Source organism: Pristis pectinata, chromosome 23 (assembly GCF_009764475.1).
Source record: "Pristis pectinata isolate sPriPec2 chromosome 23, sPriPec2.1.pri, whole genome shotgun sequence".
Classification (NCBI taxonomy): Eukaryota; Metazoa; Chordata; class Chondrichthyes; order Rhinopristiformes; family Pristidae; genus Pristis; species Pristis pectinata.
The window spans coordinates 15,526,638-15,543,847 of NC_067427.1; the positions used below are offsets into that span (position 1 = coordinate 15,526,638).

A 17,210-nucleotide genomic window follows, 5' to 3' on the forward strand; every position below is an offset into this window, starting at 1 on the left:
TTTCTATTCATGATTAGTATGAAGCCTAGTCCAAGGTAATCTCCAATTAGGCTAACTGATTTCTCAAACTGGATTTCAATAACATTTTCTCAATTGTTTCCCTTCAAGTTCCCTGTACTGTCTAGTGACCATTTCCAATGCTGTGAGTCTCTTAAGCTATAAACCATGAATTAGTTGGTACCAAGTTCCACTCAAGGGACAAAACGATATGGTGACAATTGTAGGACTGTGGAAGTGCTCCACAATCTTGCTCGCTGAATATTTTCAACATTCAAAACAAACCATTTTGGTTTATTGAGTGCAACTACAGGCCCCAAGTCTTCAATAATAAATTGTGTGGATGGCGATGTGATCCAAAAGCCAAAGTTCTGAGTGAGCAATAAGCTATGTAGTGACATGGCATGGATAACATAGATGTAAGCATATCAATTTTTAATAACAAGAATAGAGGGCATAAGTAGAAGGCCACAGCAAGAACCAAAAAATATTTTTTTCCACATTATGCACATGTAAAATATTATTAGTATGGATTATCTCTCCAGTTGTTTCCAAATCAAATGTAGACAATAGAATGCTATTTAGTGCCTTCAGAATGGAGTTCTACAAGTCCTAGGATGGTCATGGTATATGGAAAGTATTTTAGTCCATCAAGTCCATGTCAGCTCCTAGTAGTCCAATCCTGTCAGTCTCATTCTCCCACTCTTTCCCCATAGCCCTGGAAATTATTCTTTCCCTAAGGGCTTATCTAATTCCCCTTTAAAAGCTCTGATGGACTTGGTTTCTAATGCTATCTAGTTTTTAAAAACTGACAAGACTTTAGGAACAAGAGAGGATGAGGAAATATCAGCCGGAGTCAGAACTCCAGCCTTTTTGGTTTCAGAGGAATCTTTCTTTCAGGGAACACAAATATCAGGTCAAATAATGCAGCTTGAACTTTGTGTGTTAGTATAGGCCATTGGAAAGGTCAGGATAAAGGTTCAAGATTTTCATAAAGAAGTCCGCTACTGATTATTCATACTCCTATCTCACATGAAAAATGATGAAAGTGTAAATGACCATTGCCAATAATAATTCAGTGATTTAGCAGCAAATAACTCACTCCGTTTGGACTTATCCAACATTGTCCCAGCTGAGATTTTCCACAAGGTCTTTTATTGTAGTCAATATCACTTCCATTCATATGTGGCAGTTTTCCAGATTTATACCATACACTGAAAAATAACTTGCACATTATCACTGAATTCCATGATGGGATTATTATTCCACTTCAAAATAATTTTTTTTAAAAAAATCACAGGACTTTGTTTTGTACGGATTCTATTTCCCTTCCCTCCCAAATTCACTGATGGATTGGGTAAACTTTTGTGAAATGATGCATTTTTTTCCAAAAGAGTCTTAATTAATTTTTTGAAGAATTCTGTCCCATTGGCCTGTCATATTGACTTGTGATCCTGCAATATTTTTCCTCAACAGGTAATCACAATGCCAACGCTTTTTAGACCTTTGTGACAGCCTTTCAATGTGGACTACATTGCTGCAGTGAGGTACTTTGTTGGGCATCACTCCTTTAAATGAGTTAACTTCTATTATCTAAAAATATGAAACCATTTGTCCTACAATAAGTGCAAAACAGAAAATCAATTTCTCATAATCACACAGCATTTGACCTCCTTATGCATTGACAAGAAAAGTGAAAAGGTATCTTGCAAAAAAAAGCTTACACCCTACCAAAAATCTCTTCAACTTTACATAAAACCCAGAATCGTTTAAATTCAATATCTCGATGTCAAAGAGCACCGAGAGATCGGGATGCATGCCAGGATTCGTCTTAGATTCATCATCTTAGGGGCATGAAGGGTTCAGTATCTTAGATTTCACTTCATACGTCACCAGCTGTTATCATTGCCATTTAGATGGGTGCTCTCAGAACAGATAAGCAAGGTCTTTGATTCATTGTGTTGTCTCTTTAAAGAATTTAACTCAATCTGCAAGCTCTTGGGCCTAATTGAGTTGCAGTAAATGTGCTTTAATTTCATAGCTCTAACTCGAGTGACAGGACCTGTGAATACAACCTGCTAAATATTCCTATGCTTGACAAACTACTTTATAAGGATGAGTAACTTTAATAATATAGCCACAATCACACCTGATTTTGATACATTTAATTGTGTTGATCATCCGTTGCTGTTTCTTTACCTTCAGTGGCATCTTGTGTTGGTCTTACTTTAGCTATTGTGACCAATATGTTACAGTTAGATTTAGTGTCGATTAAACTGCACTGATCTTTCTCATTGATGTTAAATTGGCTGTAATTTAGTAATGATGACCATTAAATTATTGGATTGTCATGAAAACTCGTCTGGGTTAGTAATGTCCTTCAGGAGAGAAAATTTGCCATTCTTATCCCAGATATAGACAGACTGTTGGAATGTGTGGATAGGTAGCAGATTAAATTTAATGCTGAGAAAAGTGGTGTTACATTTTGGTAGGAAGAATGGGATGAGGCAATGTATAGCAGATGGCACACTCCTAAGACGGGTACAAGAACAGAGAAATAAAAGGCATAGTTCATTGAAAGTGGTAGAGCAGATTCCAAAAGAGTTTAAGAGAAAGCATGAGGGATCTGGGCTATATAAACAGAGGTAATGGAGTACATGAGCAAAGAAGTCACAATGAACTTTTATAAAAACACTGCTTCACCCAGCTGTATTTTACATGACAAATATGTTGCTCCCAGGACTTTGTACAGAAGCAAACTCCCAACAGATTTGGTTAGATGGAATTACAATTAGTGATATAATCCTGCATTGCTTCGGTATACAAAAAGGTGCTGTCAATTTTCCAATGTGGACCTGACATACTGCATTTGCTGCTCACAGCGTGTTCTCCTCATTGGAGAAGCCAAACACAGATTGAGTGACCACTTTATGGAGCACCTGTGTTCAGTCCACAGGGAATGGCTCTGAGCTTCCAGTTGCCTGTCACTTTAATTCCCATCCCACTCCTGCTGTCAGTCTGACTGTGGCTTCCTGCGTGGTTCCAAAGCCCAGCATAAGCTTGGGGAACAGCACCTAGTCTTCTGTCTGAGCACCTTCCAGACTGGGCATTTCCAACAGCACTGCATTTCACAACTTTCCCATTCCTTTCAGAACAGAGATGAGAAGGAATTTCTTTAGCCAGAGGGTGGTGAATCTGTGGAATTCATTGCCACAGGCGGCTGTGGAGGCCAAGTCACTGGCTATATTTAAAGTGGAGGTTGATAGGTTCTTGGTTAGTAAGGGTGTCAAATGTTACAGGGAGAAGGCAGGAGAATGGGGTTGAGAGGGAAAAAATAAATCAGCCATGATCGAATGGCGGAGCAGACTTGATGGGCTGAATGGCCTAATTCTGTTTCTATGTCTTATGGTCTTTCCCTGGTTATTCTTTGGTCCTTAATATACTTATAAAACACCTTCGGATTTACCTTAATCCTGTCTGCAAGTAATATTTCATGACCCCTCTTTGCCTTCCTCATTTTCTTTTTAAGCATGTCTCTACACTTTTTATTATCTTGATGGCCCTCCCCCATTTCTACTTCTCTCATTTTTTCTCTTTATCCAACCCTCTATATCCTTAGTGTTCCCTGTACTTGTTACCCTTGGCTTTTACCCTTACAGGGATACGATGGCCTCAATTTTTTTTGTTGTTTCTCCTTTGAGTGCTTCCCACTGTGCAGATGTAGACTTGCCCCCCACCCCCAACTGACACTCAGTCTGCGTGACCGGCTGTGGTTGGCGAATGGCGAAGACAATGTCCAATAATGCTCCTTCCCTCATTTCTGTTTTCTCTAACTTCCCTCTCAACCTTTCTACCAGATAACTGCATCAACAGCATATCACAACGGCAGCCCTAGCTGCACTCTATAAAAGATAACCCCCCACATCCTCTCTGCACCTTAAAGCTAACTTGTTTACTCTCTTTCACAATTCTGATGAAGAGTCTTTGACCCGAAACATCAACGATTTGTCCTTTCATGGCTGCTGACAGACCTGTTGAGTGTTTTCTGCATTTTCTGCTTTCTTCTTATCTGCCCACCCAGTCCCACACTCATCAGTTTCCCCAGTAGTCATCACAAAACAAGCCAATCACAGCCCTACAGTAAATCAATGCACTACACCAAAGGTTCTGCATTGAAAATAAAACACATGTTATTGAGGTAAAGTACTCTACAGACGATTTGAATCAATGAATCATTTAATTAGAATTACAGTCAAGAATTTTGATCTACTTTTAGACCTCCAACCCATAATAAGTTAGTAATTATTGGACAGTGCAGTTACAGTACATGAAGTGCCATAAAATGGCAATAGCTGCTAAATGTTGGTGCTTTAGATCACACAAGGCAACATGAAGAAAGAAAATCCTTTTCTTGAATTGTAATAAGACCTTTAACTATACTCAAGTTGTGCATTGATGTTCACATAAAATCAGATTATCTGTGATGTCATAAGATGTCAAGTGCAAAACTGAATCAATAATGACATCAGAAGCAAAATGTCAAACAACAATTGCATCCAATTTTCATTGCAACGCTTTAAGAGTTGCAATGTGGTTTGAAGTTGTTAATTATTCAAGTGTCACAAACTTTCATCAAATACCTGACAAACTTTGAGATATAATTTGACAGAGTCTAGGACATCAGCATAAATTTAAGTTTTAAGGGGGGGGGGGGGGGGTCTGCATTATAATTTGCTACAGATGCTGTCCAGCAATCAGTGGAGTGTTAATCTCTCTCAAGCTTTCTTTCCAAAGAAGTAGAAGATTGATCCTGATAAAGTGATTCTTTCAGCACAACTATTAGTGACAAGATGGAATTTGCAGTTTAAGGTGATTCTTTACCACATAGCAGTCACTGACATGCTCAATGTTTTCAATGAGGGTAGGAAATATCACCTGACATATAAGTAGTGGACACACCTTTAAATGATTCAAATCTGCCAAATGGCAGGAAATTCATACCACAATGGCAAACCATTGATGGAAACTATCAAATCTTTGAGATGTGGTCTGTTTCCATTCACTAGCCATAGAGCACAGTGAAGGATTTCACACACTTGGGGAGAAGACAAGTGCAAAATAAACATACAGTGAAGATGCAGACCAAATGTATTTTTTCCAAGGAGAGTTCAGGGAAACAGCAGACAGACCTCAAGAGTACCATTGCAACAGTGAGAGGGATGCAAGACTACCTCACGAAGTGCCAAAGTTCTTGCAGCCATGACCATCATTTACGAAGGCAGTTTGAGTTTTTGATGTGAAGCAGAAGCAAACGCAAACACAAGCAGAACGCGCACTCTTTTTGAATGTAATTCCTAACACTGGTCCTGTTGCAAGTTTGCCCTTGCAATTTTGTTGCAACTGAATATGAAATTTATGATTGAAGTTCTGGTATTCACCTTAAACTCTGCAAATTGCTATACAAGTTAAGCCGGGGTCTTTTCAGAGGTGAATATGCTTCTGTCTTTTCAAATTACTGTTGTCAATCAGCTGAATCATTTTATCTGGATTTGCTACAAAAATGTTTAGTTATCAAAAATATTAGCAAGTTATAAAAATTTATATAAAATGCTTTTTTTTTTACTTAGCTTAAGATGGTTTTCTCCAATAATTAACATGCCCGCTGACTTTAATGTTATTGCCATTAATAGAAATAAATATATTCAGCAATTTTGTCTGTTTTGTCCACAAATTAGCTGCTTTTTAAAAAAAACACTAAATTCCACAATATAGACAGAAACTTAGGGTTTATCTGTATCCTTGTACTAATGGACCTCTAACTTCCAGTGTCATTCCAAGTTTCAAACCACAATTATTGTTAAACCTTTTGACTTAGCAGTGTGACAAATTATGCCATAGCATTACATTACTTATGAAATACAAATAGACTTTCCTGTGGGTTTGTGGAATGATGTCCAATCTGTTACATTAAAATTTATTGAAGTTTTGCCACCCCACAGTCATTTAGATACAAATTCCATTGGAAATGCAATTCACAAAAATGTCCAATTAAAAAGAATCTGGAGAAAAAAAAAACATGTACTTTCACGCTGAAATTTAATTTTTTAAAACAAATCTTCTGTTTACAGTGGAAAAAATTTAGTTTAAAAAAATCACACTTGTCAAGTTTTTACTAAATAACACTTATCTTACTTTATAATGAGCTAGTCACACAACTGGACACTACAATGTGGCAACAAGATTATTCAGGTATCTGCGGGAAATATTTAGCATCACAAAAGTAACTGCTAAAACAGGCACGCGATTTGCCTTTTTTGTGTATCATTAACTGGCCTTAGTAAAAAGAAGACAATTGGAATTTTTATACAATTTATATGATCTGACTTGTAAAAATGTTGACACAAAAGCATCACTGAATGTAAAGGCAAAACTGAAATGTCATTCAGTAATCAAAAGGCCCACGTACTCAACCATGTTTGCTTCTAAGGAGGAAAAACTGAGTACCTTGTGCACGGAAGTCATTTGTTCATTGCAAAAAGAAATTAACCTCTCTTGCTGTAATTTCTTTAAGTGGGATGGTGGGAATGAAACTTGAACACAGTACTTGCATCAAGGGTATTTACTCAAGATTTTAAATTTCATCAAAAAGCTGTATTTTTCAAAGAACTGCAGCCCCATCACTGATATTTTACAATCATTTTCAACAAATTACTTCACCATTATTTGCATGTAAACAAAGTGTGACACTCGATTTGTAAATAGCAGCTTAAAATCACCACATGAACAACTGTTACACTTTGGGAGAGATTCAAATCCCCAGGAAAACAGATTTTCAAATCCATCGACTGCTGAAAAAATGCCCTCTTCAATTTTTTTTTAAAAAGTGTCCCGTGTTGAAAAAAATATATTCAATTAAAAAACATACACATTCTACAAGTAAAAGTCCACCTTGGTGGCCACAGTTTTGCAGCCTTTGTGTGAATAGATTTTTTCATTTTCAGGAAAGTATGTCATTTCATCAGCTACACTGATAATGATGTCCTCATCCTCCTGGTAACCCCTGGCTTTCAGTTCTTCTCTGACACACAACTTGACATGTTTATATTCCAGAGGAAGGAAAGGGACAAAGCAGTCAATCAAGTTTTTATCAATGAGACTGGTGTGCCAGAAACCACCTATCCAATTAAAACAAAAAATGAGTCAATTACCAGAATTTAACAAAGATCACAACAGGCAAAGTTTCTCAATTATATAGTCATCCATTTTCAATTCTTGGCTCCTGGTTAAGTAACACCTTGATTTCAAAATTCGCATTGTTTTAAAATCCTTCATTGCCATCAACACCTCCCAATCTATGTAATCTCGTCCAGACCCTATGATCCTCCAGGATCTCAATGGATTGCCAAATCTGGTTTTGCACATTGCCGAGTTTAATTGTTCCACCACTGGACGCCATTGCTTCAGCTACCAGCACCCCAATCTCTAGAGTTCCTTCCTTAAACTCTCCTCCTTTGAGAAGCCCTTTTGACTAATCTTTTGGTCACCTGTGCTTTACCATTATGTGATTCAGTTTAAAGTTTTTGTTTGAAAACACTTTCTATGTAAGTGAAGACTTTCAAATAGCATAGTTTTCAAGCTTCAAGCCCCTTCTGCACTGAATTAACCTTCAAACAAACACTGTTGCAATAAACCTCTGTGCCTCCAGGCCTACAAGAGGAAAAGGTACTCAGCCAGTGCAGCAAATTTTGATGGAAAACAAATAAATCTGCAGATCCTGGAATCAAAAACAAAACCAGAAATGTTGGAAGAACTCAGCCAGTCAAGCAGCATCTGTGGAAAGAGAAACCAGTCAACGCTTCAGGTCAGTGACCCTTAGAACAGAACTTTTAGTAAATTTTGATCAACCTCAAACAGTCAATGCCGGAAAGTACATAAATGCAAACAGCAGCCATGTTAGAATCAAATTTAGCTGCATGCAGCTCTCAACATAAACCATTCAAAACTCATTTGAAGAATACCACAGATGAACACTGGTAACACTAGAATATTCAAGAAAGTGACAAAATGTGGTGAATAGATAAGCAGAGGCACAATGTCCAAAAACATTTGACTGAGCCTTCATAAAACTGACAGATATTAGTTGTACAGATTTCCATTAACAGGTGACTCATTGTTCCTAGGTTCTCCATTGCATATTCCTCATTTTACACAAAAAGTGCAAACTAATCAAATTGTATAAAGATCCAGCAACTCCAAGTTGAACCAGTACAACTTAGCACAGATACTTACTCTTTTTGTTATTGAAGACTCCAACAGACAATTTACTCTCAAGATCTTTCAACTGAATATCCTCCCTTTTGTTTCCTTTGTGCCAAAAGTCCAGTGCAATCTCAGTTATTCTCTCTCCACCTGCATTGCTGTTCACAACAGAAAAGTTATGGCTAACACAATAGGAAATTGTGATTTATAACAAAGAACAAAACACAAGTCACAAAGGGCTTGTAAATGTGATGCTTTAACCCTTCTCAAACTAAACACAAACTACCCTGCCCTTCTCAAGCAGTTCTTGGCCGTGAGATAACAGATAACTTAGCAAGCAATCTAAGATGGCACTGAAGGAGTGATGGAACAGTTGGAGATGTCTTCTTTCGAATCAAATGTTAAATCTACCCTCTCAGCTAGGTGCAAAATATTTAATCGTGCTATTCTCCCCACATTCCCATCAATTCCCTCCAGTGCCCTGACCAACACATCCCTTAATCATCTTCACTAACAGAAATCTGACTAATTATCATTCTGGTGTTTGCCATTGTGCTCAAATCAGCTGCTTTGCTTCCAATGTGCAACACAGTGGCACAGATAGGAGATTATGTGGCAAGGTATTGTATGAATGCCAGTTCTTCACATTTTTTGTGGTACTCACACACAGACATGTTTCTTGAGATGTTTGACCACTTTATTTGCTTTGTTGCCTGTTTCTCCACAATGACTGATCATGTTTGCTGTGTGTGTGTGTGTGTGTGTGTGTGTGTGTGTGTGTGTGTGTGTGTGTGTGTATATAATTCTTTTGCATTGTTTTTTATTTCCTCCATTCGATTTCAATAGCATTTACAAAGGTGCAATACTTGCCTTAGTAAACAGATGTACCCATTTACATTTCAAATTCGCTATTTTTATCCAATTAAGATGGTGGCAGACTTTGTTCAGGTGGTCTACTAAAAATATATCTTTTACCTCAGAAAAATGAAAATGGCGTTCCGGTACACCACTCCACCAATGTTTTCATAGTAGTCCAAATAAGGCTTAATGGCATCTATAAGGCCTGCTTGCATCTTATCCATTTCATCAAAAATGAACATGGACCTGGGACACAAGGTAACATTACCACGGATCCATTCCTGTAGCTGCTCCTGAGGATAAACATTCATTTTTGTATGAAATACATATTTAGAGAAGTGACAACCCTTTTCACTCCACCACCACAAGTCCCCAAACACAGCTATTCCCAGCACTACCACTGTTTCATATGACATCACGGAGATGATTGCATATTATCCCCGAGTCAGGGCTGATTGATATTACAGGACATTGCCCCATTGTGGCATAAGCAAAATGCTACTGTAAATAACATCAGTTGGATTTGGATGCTGATGACCAAGTAAAGAAATAGTGTGACACTTGACATGCACAAGAAGCAATGTGGTTTTTTTGATGTCTGGTGAAGCAAAGAAATTCAAATGCAGAAGAGGTTAGTTTGGTTGATCCTGCCCTTTCACTCCATTACAAAATTATCTATTCCAATCTTGGCGTCTGCACTTTTCCTACTTTTTTTAATGTTTTGCTACAATGTCCATTTAATTAAATTCCACTTATAAATATGATTTAATTTGCATCTGTGGGCAATGTGGTCCAAACCTTTGGATGAAAATATTTTATCACCACCTGAATCTCCCAATGGCACGTATGAAATATCTCAGTCTGATGGTTTATGTGAATAGCTGCTAAATCTTTTGGATATTGCCGATTTCTACAAAGATCTGCACTGCTATTGATGTCATCTCCATGGAGAGACTAAAGAGCAACTCATCCCAGAAGATCACATGGCTAATAAGCTAGCAATTTTAAAGATGTCACAACAATATCAAAGAGCAACTAGTACGTTAACATGCATTTAAGCCAGGATAATTCTGCAAGAATTAAAATTCTAAGCAGAAGTACGAGGAGGAGGTGAGGAAAATCTTTTAGAGGGTAGTTCCAAATAACAAAGCAAAACTATAACAGGAACAGAAAATGCTGTTCAGGAGGCAGACCTGGAGAGAGAAACAGAGTTAATGTTTCATGGCTTTAATCCTTCTTCAGACCTTCCTCTCTCCACTGATGCCGTATGCATATTTCCAACTTGGTTTTTATTTCAGGATTTCCAGGAGTTGCAGTATTTCACTTCTGGATTAATGCAACACCATGACTGCCTACCCTATTTCAAGTGAGGTTGAACTTTTTGTTCTTTTCTTGCAAGTAGGTTTTGTTTATTGCTGGTTTAAATATGACTGAGTGACTTGTTTGGGGACTTGGGCAGACAGAAGAACCAACTTCATTTGGTAGGTCATATTTCTTCGCCGAGGACACAAGTGAACCAGGTAAGTTTTTAATGCAAATCCAAAACTTTATGCTCATTTTTACCAAAAATTATCTTTATACATTTTTAAATATTCTTAATTATTAATTTTCTTAAAATTAAATCTCATCATAAATTATGTTCTCTGGGTAATCCTACCCTCTAATTACTGGACCAGTAAAGCAAGCACTAAACTATTGTATTTGTGTTCAGCAATAATCTTCCCATCCAATAAATTGCATTGAAACTTAGATTCTGGAAGATAAGGGTTAGTGGTCTAATTTAACGCACCAGTCATTCCCAATTCTCTTTCCAACCTCTACCAAGGCAGACTTCCACAGACACTATACAAGTTCCAATAGCCCTCTGAATGTACCTACACTACTAGTGCAGCAGGTTATTCACCTTCATACCAATCAGGCATCAAAAGTGACACCGTCTGATCATCAAACTTAGTTATTCCATCAGACTAGGGAACTTTTTTCCTCTTTCCAGTGTCAAAGGCACCAAAGTATATTGTGGCCTCCCCATGCCTCTCCAACTGAGATCAGTTAACTAAAGAAAGACTTTCAAACCTGTGTGGCTTAGCTACACATGAAGTGCACACCTGGAGAAGCATCTTAAACGTCTCATAAAAGCTCAAGACTTAATGCCACCTGACACTCAATGTGTTTAATTTACAGAGTGCATGTGCATTTGTGCACACACATTGGCAGGGTACTGAACAACCAGAAATAAAACTTCCAAAACAATCCTTTGTGGCATTTCCTCTGACCAAAGACTGAAATGAGAAAATAAATCTTGAGTTTAATTGTTTGCATTATTCCACTGTTTTCATTGTACATATATCACACCCAAATAGCCCTACAAGAATTGAAACTCTGAAGTGCATGATGATTCCACTTCAATACCTAGTATTATAACTTCCGTTATAAAAAGGTGCATTAACCAACACTTTTAAGTGCCGGGCTGTGATGATATGGAATGGAATGCACTGCTCTAAAAAAGATGCAGAAAAAGGATTCAGAAGTAACTTTCAAGAGGGAATTAGATAAGTGCTCAGGATAAAAGTGGAGGGTTTGCAGGAGAGAGCAGGATGTTATTAATGGGATAGTTCTATCGTAAAGCAGCACAGGCAATGATGGGGTGAGTGGCCTCAATGTGCTACAAAAGTTTCTAATGAATAACAATTATCATCACTGCAATATCGAATTACTGCAAAATGGAATTGGCTAACTTTACACCACGTTCCCCATGAATCTTTTTCAACCATTGCACAGAATCTGGCGTCATGAAGGCCTTGCTTAGTGTTGGCGCTACACCTGTTTATGATTAATTCCCATCACTAGAGCAAGACAAAATGGATGACATATTTGTCAATTCCTCAGTGAGAATGTTACCAAGTTACTGGCATCAAGAATTTAGTTCCCAACATACAGGGCTGGGGGGATTTCCTAGCAAGCCTCCTTTGTTTTATCTTGCGATCACCCAATGGTGGCCACAACACACCATGTCATTTGGGGCATCTTTCTTAATACAAGACTCAATTTTATTTGTTTGAGAACATTCCTCTCAAACATCTTGGGACTTTATTCTACATTAAAGGCACAATGTAAGTAAGCCATTGTTGTGATGATGAACAGAGGGGGAATAGAAACATAAATGATCAGCAATATTACACTTTATATTATGAAACATTAAATACATAGGACTGATGTTCATGTACCACTTTGAACTCAAAATTCAGATGTTGTTTAACTACTTAAACTTTCAGTTTATGCTGTCACCAAAAGTCTTCAATTAGACTAAAACCATCTCACTTGTGGGGATCCATTATTTTGTTTAGAAACTTTTTAACCTGTCTGATTAAAACACAGCATTCAACTCATACCAGGTATCCATCATTTCATTTATAATCCTTCTGAACCTCTTAAATAAAACACAGCCTGTCAATCCATTACACTCGATGCTACCCTGGTTCTTATTTCACTTGTTTTGATGCTTTAGCTGTGAGGAGCACTGCCGCACCTAAAATGTCCCATCTAACAATTTAAAACTTAACCATACTCTGATATTACCTTATAGTGGTGGAGGTACTCAGGATGAGGGAAGTGCAAAGTGGAGACAAACTGATGAACATAGTTACTCTTCAGTCCATTTTTGTAAATATTCTCGGCTATTATTTTACTAATTAGGTTTTTGCCTGTCCCAGTCCAGCCATGTAGAGACAAAGTTAGGGGCTTTTTAGGGTTTGGATTTGTTAAGAAACCATTTACAGCCTTCAGAACAACTTGCTTGGCAATATGTTGTCCAAATAGTTTATTATCCAAGTCCGTCTTCAACCCTGGTTATGTAAATAAAAGAAGGTTCAGATTATCACACAAATAAAAGTATTCCTTAAAAGGCAGAGTTTCACCACAGTTACACACATTTTCCAAAAGAAATTAAAATAATTAAATATTTTAAAAATAAAATCACATATCAAGCTTGTGGTGGCTGTGAAACACTGTCCAGTTACTTGCAATTCCCCTGTTTTTTTCATCATCCTGTAAGTATTTTACTTTATTGGAAATTTATCCAACTACCTTTTCAGAGTAAAAAGACAAACTGAATCAGTAGAGATGAAGAGTCTCGACCTGAAATTTTGACTGTCCCTTTCCCTCCACTGATGCTGCCTGACCAGCTGAGATCCTCCAGCAGTTTGTTTTTTTGCTCCGGATTCCAGCATCTGCAGTCTCTTGTCTCCACTTTTTCAAAGTTATTCCTGAATGTGCTTTCATCACCCCTTCAAGGACTACATCCTTAGCTCATTTCAACTTGCTGCATGTCTCTCACCTTAAATCTGTGTCCTTTAGTTACTGTCCACCATCATCCACTGGCAGTAGCAACCAGTGGAAATTCTTTCTCTCCAAGCACCTTATCAAAATCTTTCATAGTTATTACACTTTCATTAAACCTCATTTCACCTTTCGCTGCTCCAAAAAGAACATAAGCTTTTCTACAGAATTTAATTCCTTAGTTTTTGATATTATTTTACTAAATTTCCAGTGCTGTTTCTTGGTGGCCTTTACATCCTTCTTGAAATACCAGAATTGGATACAATATTCCAATGGAGACCTAAAATAGTTCACAGTTTATTTTCTTCCCAATCCTCATTGTTGATGTGTCATCTATATCTTAATGGGGAGAACTCTCACTTGAGTTAGAAGGCTATGTGTGATTCAAATTCCACTGCAGAGTCCCAAGCACAAAAATCTAAACTAATAAATCAGTGCAGATCTGAGGGAATGCTAAATTTTTGGTTGTATTGCTTTTCCATCAAGAATTTAAAAAGACACTTCACTTTCTAATGTGGACATAGATGATCCCAAAGCATGAGGAGTGGGGGAATTATGCTCTGTGTCCTTACCAACATCTGTCCCTCAAGCAATATCACAAAATTGATGACCAATTCATTACACACTTTTCACATTTACTATACACAAAATAGCTGGCACAGGAAATATGTTTACAATAGTGGTGACACAAGAGACTGCAGATGCTGGAATCTGGGGCAAAAAAAAAACAAACTGACCCAAACCACCGATAATTCCTCCCCCCCCCCCCCCCCCCCCCCACCCACCCACCAACAGATGCTACTTGATCTGCTGAGTTCCCTGTTTTTTGTTACAATGGTGGCTACACTTCAAAGATACTTCATTGATTGGCAAAACAGGTTGAGATGACCCAAGGATATGAGAGCCACTGCACATATTACTTTGTTTTCTGTATATCCCATTCTCCATTCCTGGTATTGAACCTGCCTCATATGTTATAGGTACTGACCAACTTGTCAGCTATTCATCCCTTCCAAAATAAAAGTGTCTATTAACATGTGCTTGGGTCTGAGTATTCAGCCCAATGAAAACACAATCATATCCTACACCAAAAGGGTGCAAATCTATAAATTCCAACCTCAGATTGCGTCCAAGCTCAGTTACTTTTCCATCATTTCCTAACAATGTTCTAAATTTGCTTCCCTTCTCTCTGCATAACTATTTTTGACTTTCTTAACATCACAAAGACTGCCTACTTGCACCTTTGTTTCATCATTGGCCTCTGTCCTACCTCATCCAATATACTCTAGAAAGCCTCATTCATTTACTTTTATCATCCCCAGACTTATTTACTTCAGCCATCTACTTACAAGTCTCCAATCCCCACCATCTGGAATCTTTGACTCATGCTAATTTTCGTTGCTGGGCTGTGACAGGAATCAGTCCCGGGCCCATGTAATTTATATTAACGATATAGATGAAAAGACTGTGTGCAACATTTTGAAATTTGCTGATGATACAGATAGAGGTGGATAAGTTTGCTGTGAGGAGTCAAAAATAGTGATAGATATGGACAAATTACAAGAAAGTGGCAGATGGAATATATTCCCTTTGATAGGAGATATAAAAACTAGCTTTCTAAACATTAACAAACTGGTAAATGGTGTTGCATGGAGTAATCTATGTGCTGGTTCATGTAACAACAAATGTAAATGAGTGGGTACAAGCGATCAGAAAGTCGAATAATTTGAAGCCCATCATTGCAAAGGGTTGAAGTACAATCCCCCTTTAGAGTTACCAATAACTAGAACCACAGCCTTAGACAAATAAATAAGGATCACTGCCGAACCGTGCAATATTTGGAGTCTATATTACATTATTACAGAAATATTATAACAATTACTACATTTTAAAGTACTTAATTAACTGAAAATTGCTTTGCAACCTCCACGTCATGAAAGACAATAAAGTTGTCCATCTAAAGTTCAAACTTTCAAAGCTTCGTTTGTATTATAATTTCCATTAGCAAACATATATTGTGGATTGTTCATGGGATAGTGCCAATCATCATAATTCGGCTGGTGAAAGGATGAAGGAGATGAAATGTCTACGCGTTGCAAGGCAGCCTGTGCACGCAAGCATACTGTCTGGCAAACAGCCTGTGGAAGCAGCACAATGTACACATTAATGTTGCGATTAGATGCCAGGACGCTGTACCTGTGAGGTTGAGTTCCACCCACTGGGCCTCACAACACTCCTGGAACTTGCAGTAGAGCTTGGGGAAGGTGCCGGTGAGAAGGCCAGTCAGAGCGGTGGCCACGCCGACTGCAATACCCATACTGATGGGCTCCATGGCCGCTGATAAAGGAGTGGACAAGAGCAGGAAGAGCACAGCCCGGGGCACCATCTTCATGTCTCAGTTCCAGGCGTCCCCGGACAGGAGACAAGGGGCCAACCTCCTGCCCAGCACAACAGCCACCGAGCCCGCCACCCGGCGGAAAACCAACTGTCGTCACATCCGCCCCTCCCACCCCTCACACAGACATCTTTGTGAGGGGCACCTGCTACAACAGTCCAATATGGAAAAGATGCTGGAAATGTTCAGTCACCCTCTCTTTTTTTTTGGAGAGCTGGAGATATTCAGCAAGTCAACTAGCATTTGTGAAGACAGAGAGAGGGAGAGAATAAACAGACATGCAAGTATTTTCATTACTTATTAAAACCTTTCAATAGTATTGTAACTATTACTTACCTGGTTTCTAGCATTTGCAATATTCTGCTTTGGTAGCAATAACGTGTATTTATTTAGTGTATTTGTACAGAATCATGCCAGATAAAGCCTCATGAAACTCTATCACACGCCACCTAATCCAATCAGCACATTGTTCTATTCCTTTTTTGTGTATTTTTTTTAGTTTCATCTTACGTCAATCTACTGACAATTTAACGATTCTCTGGGTGAAGTTTCTCCGAATTCTTGTTTGGATTTATTAATGATCACCTTTTATTTGTTACCCACAGTTGTGGACTCCATCCACATCCACTTTTGTCCCAAATGCTGAATTTACTTCTGCAGTGTACTGTGATAATTCAGGCATACAACAAACGCAGGACAATTTTGTTGGACTTGAAGTAAAATATCAGAACAAATCCATTGGGGAGGAGGTACAGGAGCCTGAAGACTCACACTCAACGATTAAGGAACAGCTTCTTCCCTTCCACAATCAGATTTCTGAACGGTCCATGAAACCCATGAACACTACCTTGTTATTTCCTTTTTTTGCACTATTTATTTATTTTCGTAATTTATAGTAATTTTATGTCTTTGCACCTTACTGCTGCCGCCAAACAGCAAATTTTATGTCATATAAATCAGTGATAATAAATCTGATTTAAATAATCCAAAGAATGAACAAATTCTTGAAAAGCATTTTAATAATCATCATTTTAGCAAAATTTGGAAATGGAAATATATAACCTGTAAGCGCAGTGAAGCATTTTCAATGATTTTCAAAAGAGAATTGCATAAGTACTTGGAGTAAAAGATGTTATACGTCTTTGGAGGAGAAGTGGGTAGATGAAGCAAAAAAGAAGGATAGTTCAAGATCAGTAATGACCACAATGGACTGAAAACAGGACAAGTCAGGAGCATGATGGAATACTCTCTACTTACCTGGATCACTGCAGCTTGACTTGCTAATGGATGGGGTGCCACTTAAAAGACACAATTGGCACCCCATTCATTAACTAAACATTCATTTCCTCCACTACCATCTAATGTC

General features: G+C 38.0%; 1 protein-coding gene across 1 annotated transcript; it reads right to left on the bottom strand.

Moving 5' to 3' along the window:
• Positions 1-4,218: 4,218 nt before the first annotated feature.
• Positions 4,219-15,917, bottom strand: LOC127582212 (torsin-1A-like). Its single transcript, XM_052037318.1, has 5 exons — positions 15,646-15,917; positions 12,691-12,956; positions 9,232-9,407; positions 8,287-8,414; positions 4,219-7,172 (listed from the first exon to the last, which is right to left on the bottom strand). The coding sequence occupies exons 1-5, from the start codon at positions 15,839-15,841 to the stop codon at positions 6,928-6,930; spliced, it is 1,011 nt and encodes a 336-aa protein (XP_051893278.1). The 5' UTR covers positions 15,842-15,917; the 3' UTR covers positions 4,219-6,927.
• Positions 15,918-17,210: the final 1,293 nt, after the last annotated feature.

Bases quoted from the DNA above. Each gene is read 5' to 3' on its own strand.
- LOC127582212 (XM_052037318.1), bottom strand. From the start codon at position 15,841: ATGAAGATGGTGCCCCGGGCTGTGCTCTTCCTGCTCTTGTCCACTCCT. The intron at 12,957-15,645 runs GTACAGCGTCCT...TTACATAACCAG, and splicing joins GGTGGAACTCAACCTCACAG to GGTTGAAGACGGACTTGGAT. The intron at 9,408-12,690 runs GTAATATCAGAG...GTTTATCCTCAG, and splicing joins AGTACCTCCACCACTATAAG to GAGCAGCTACAGGAATGGAT.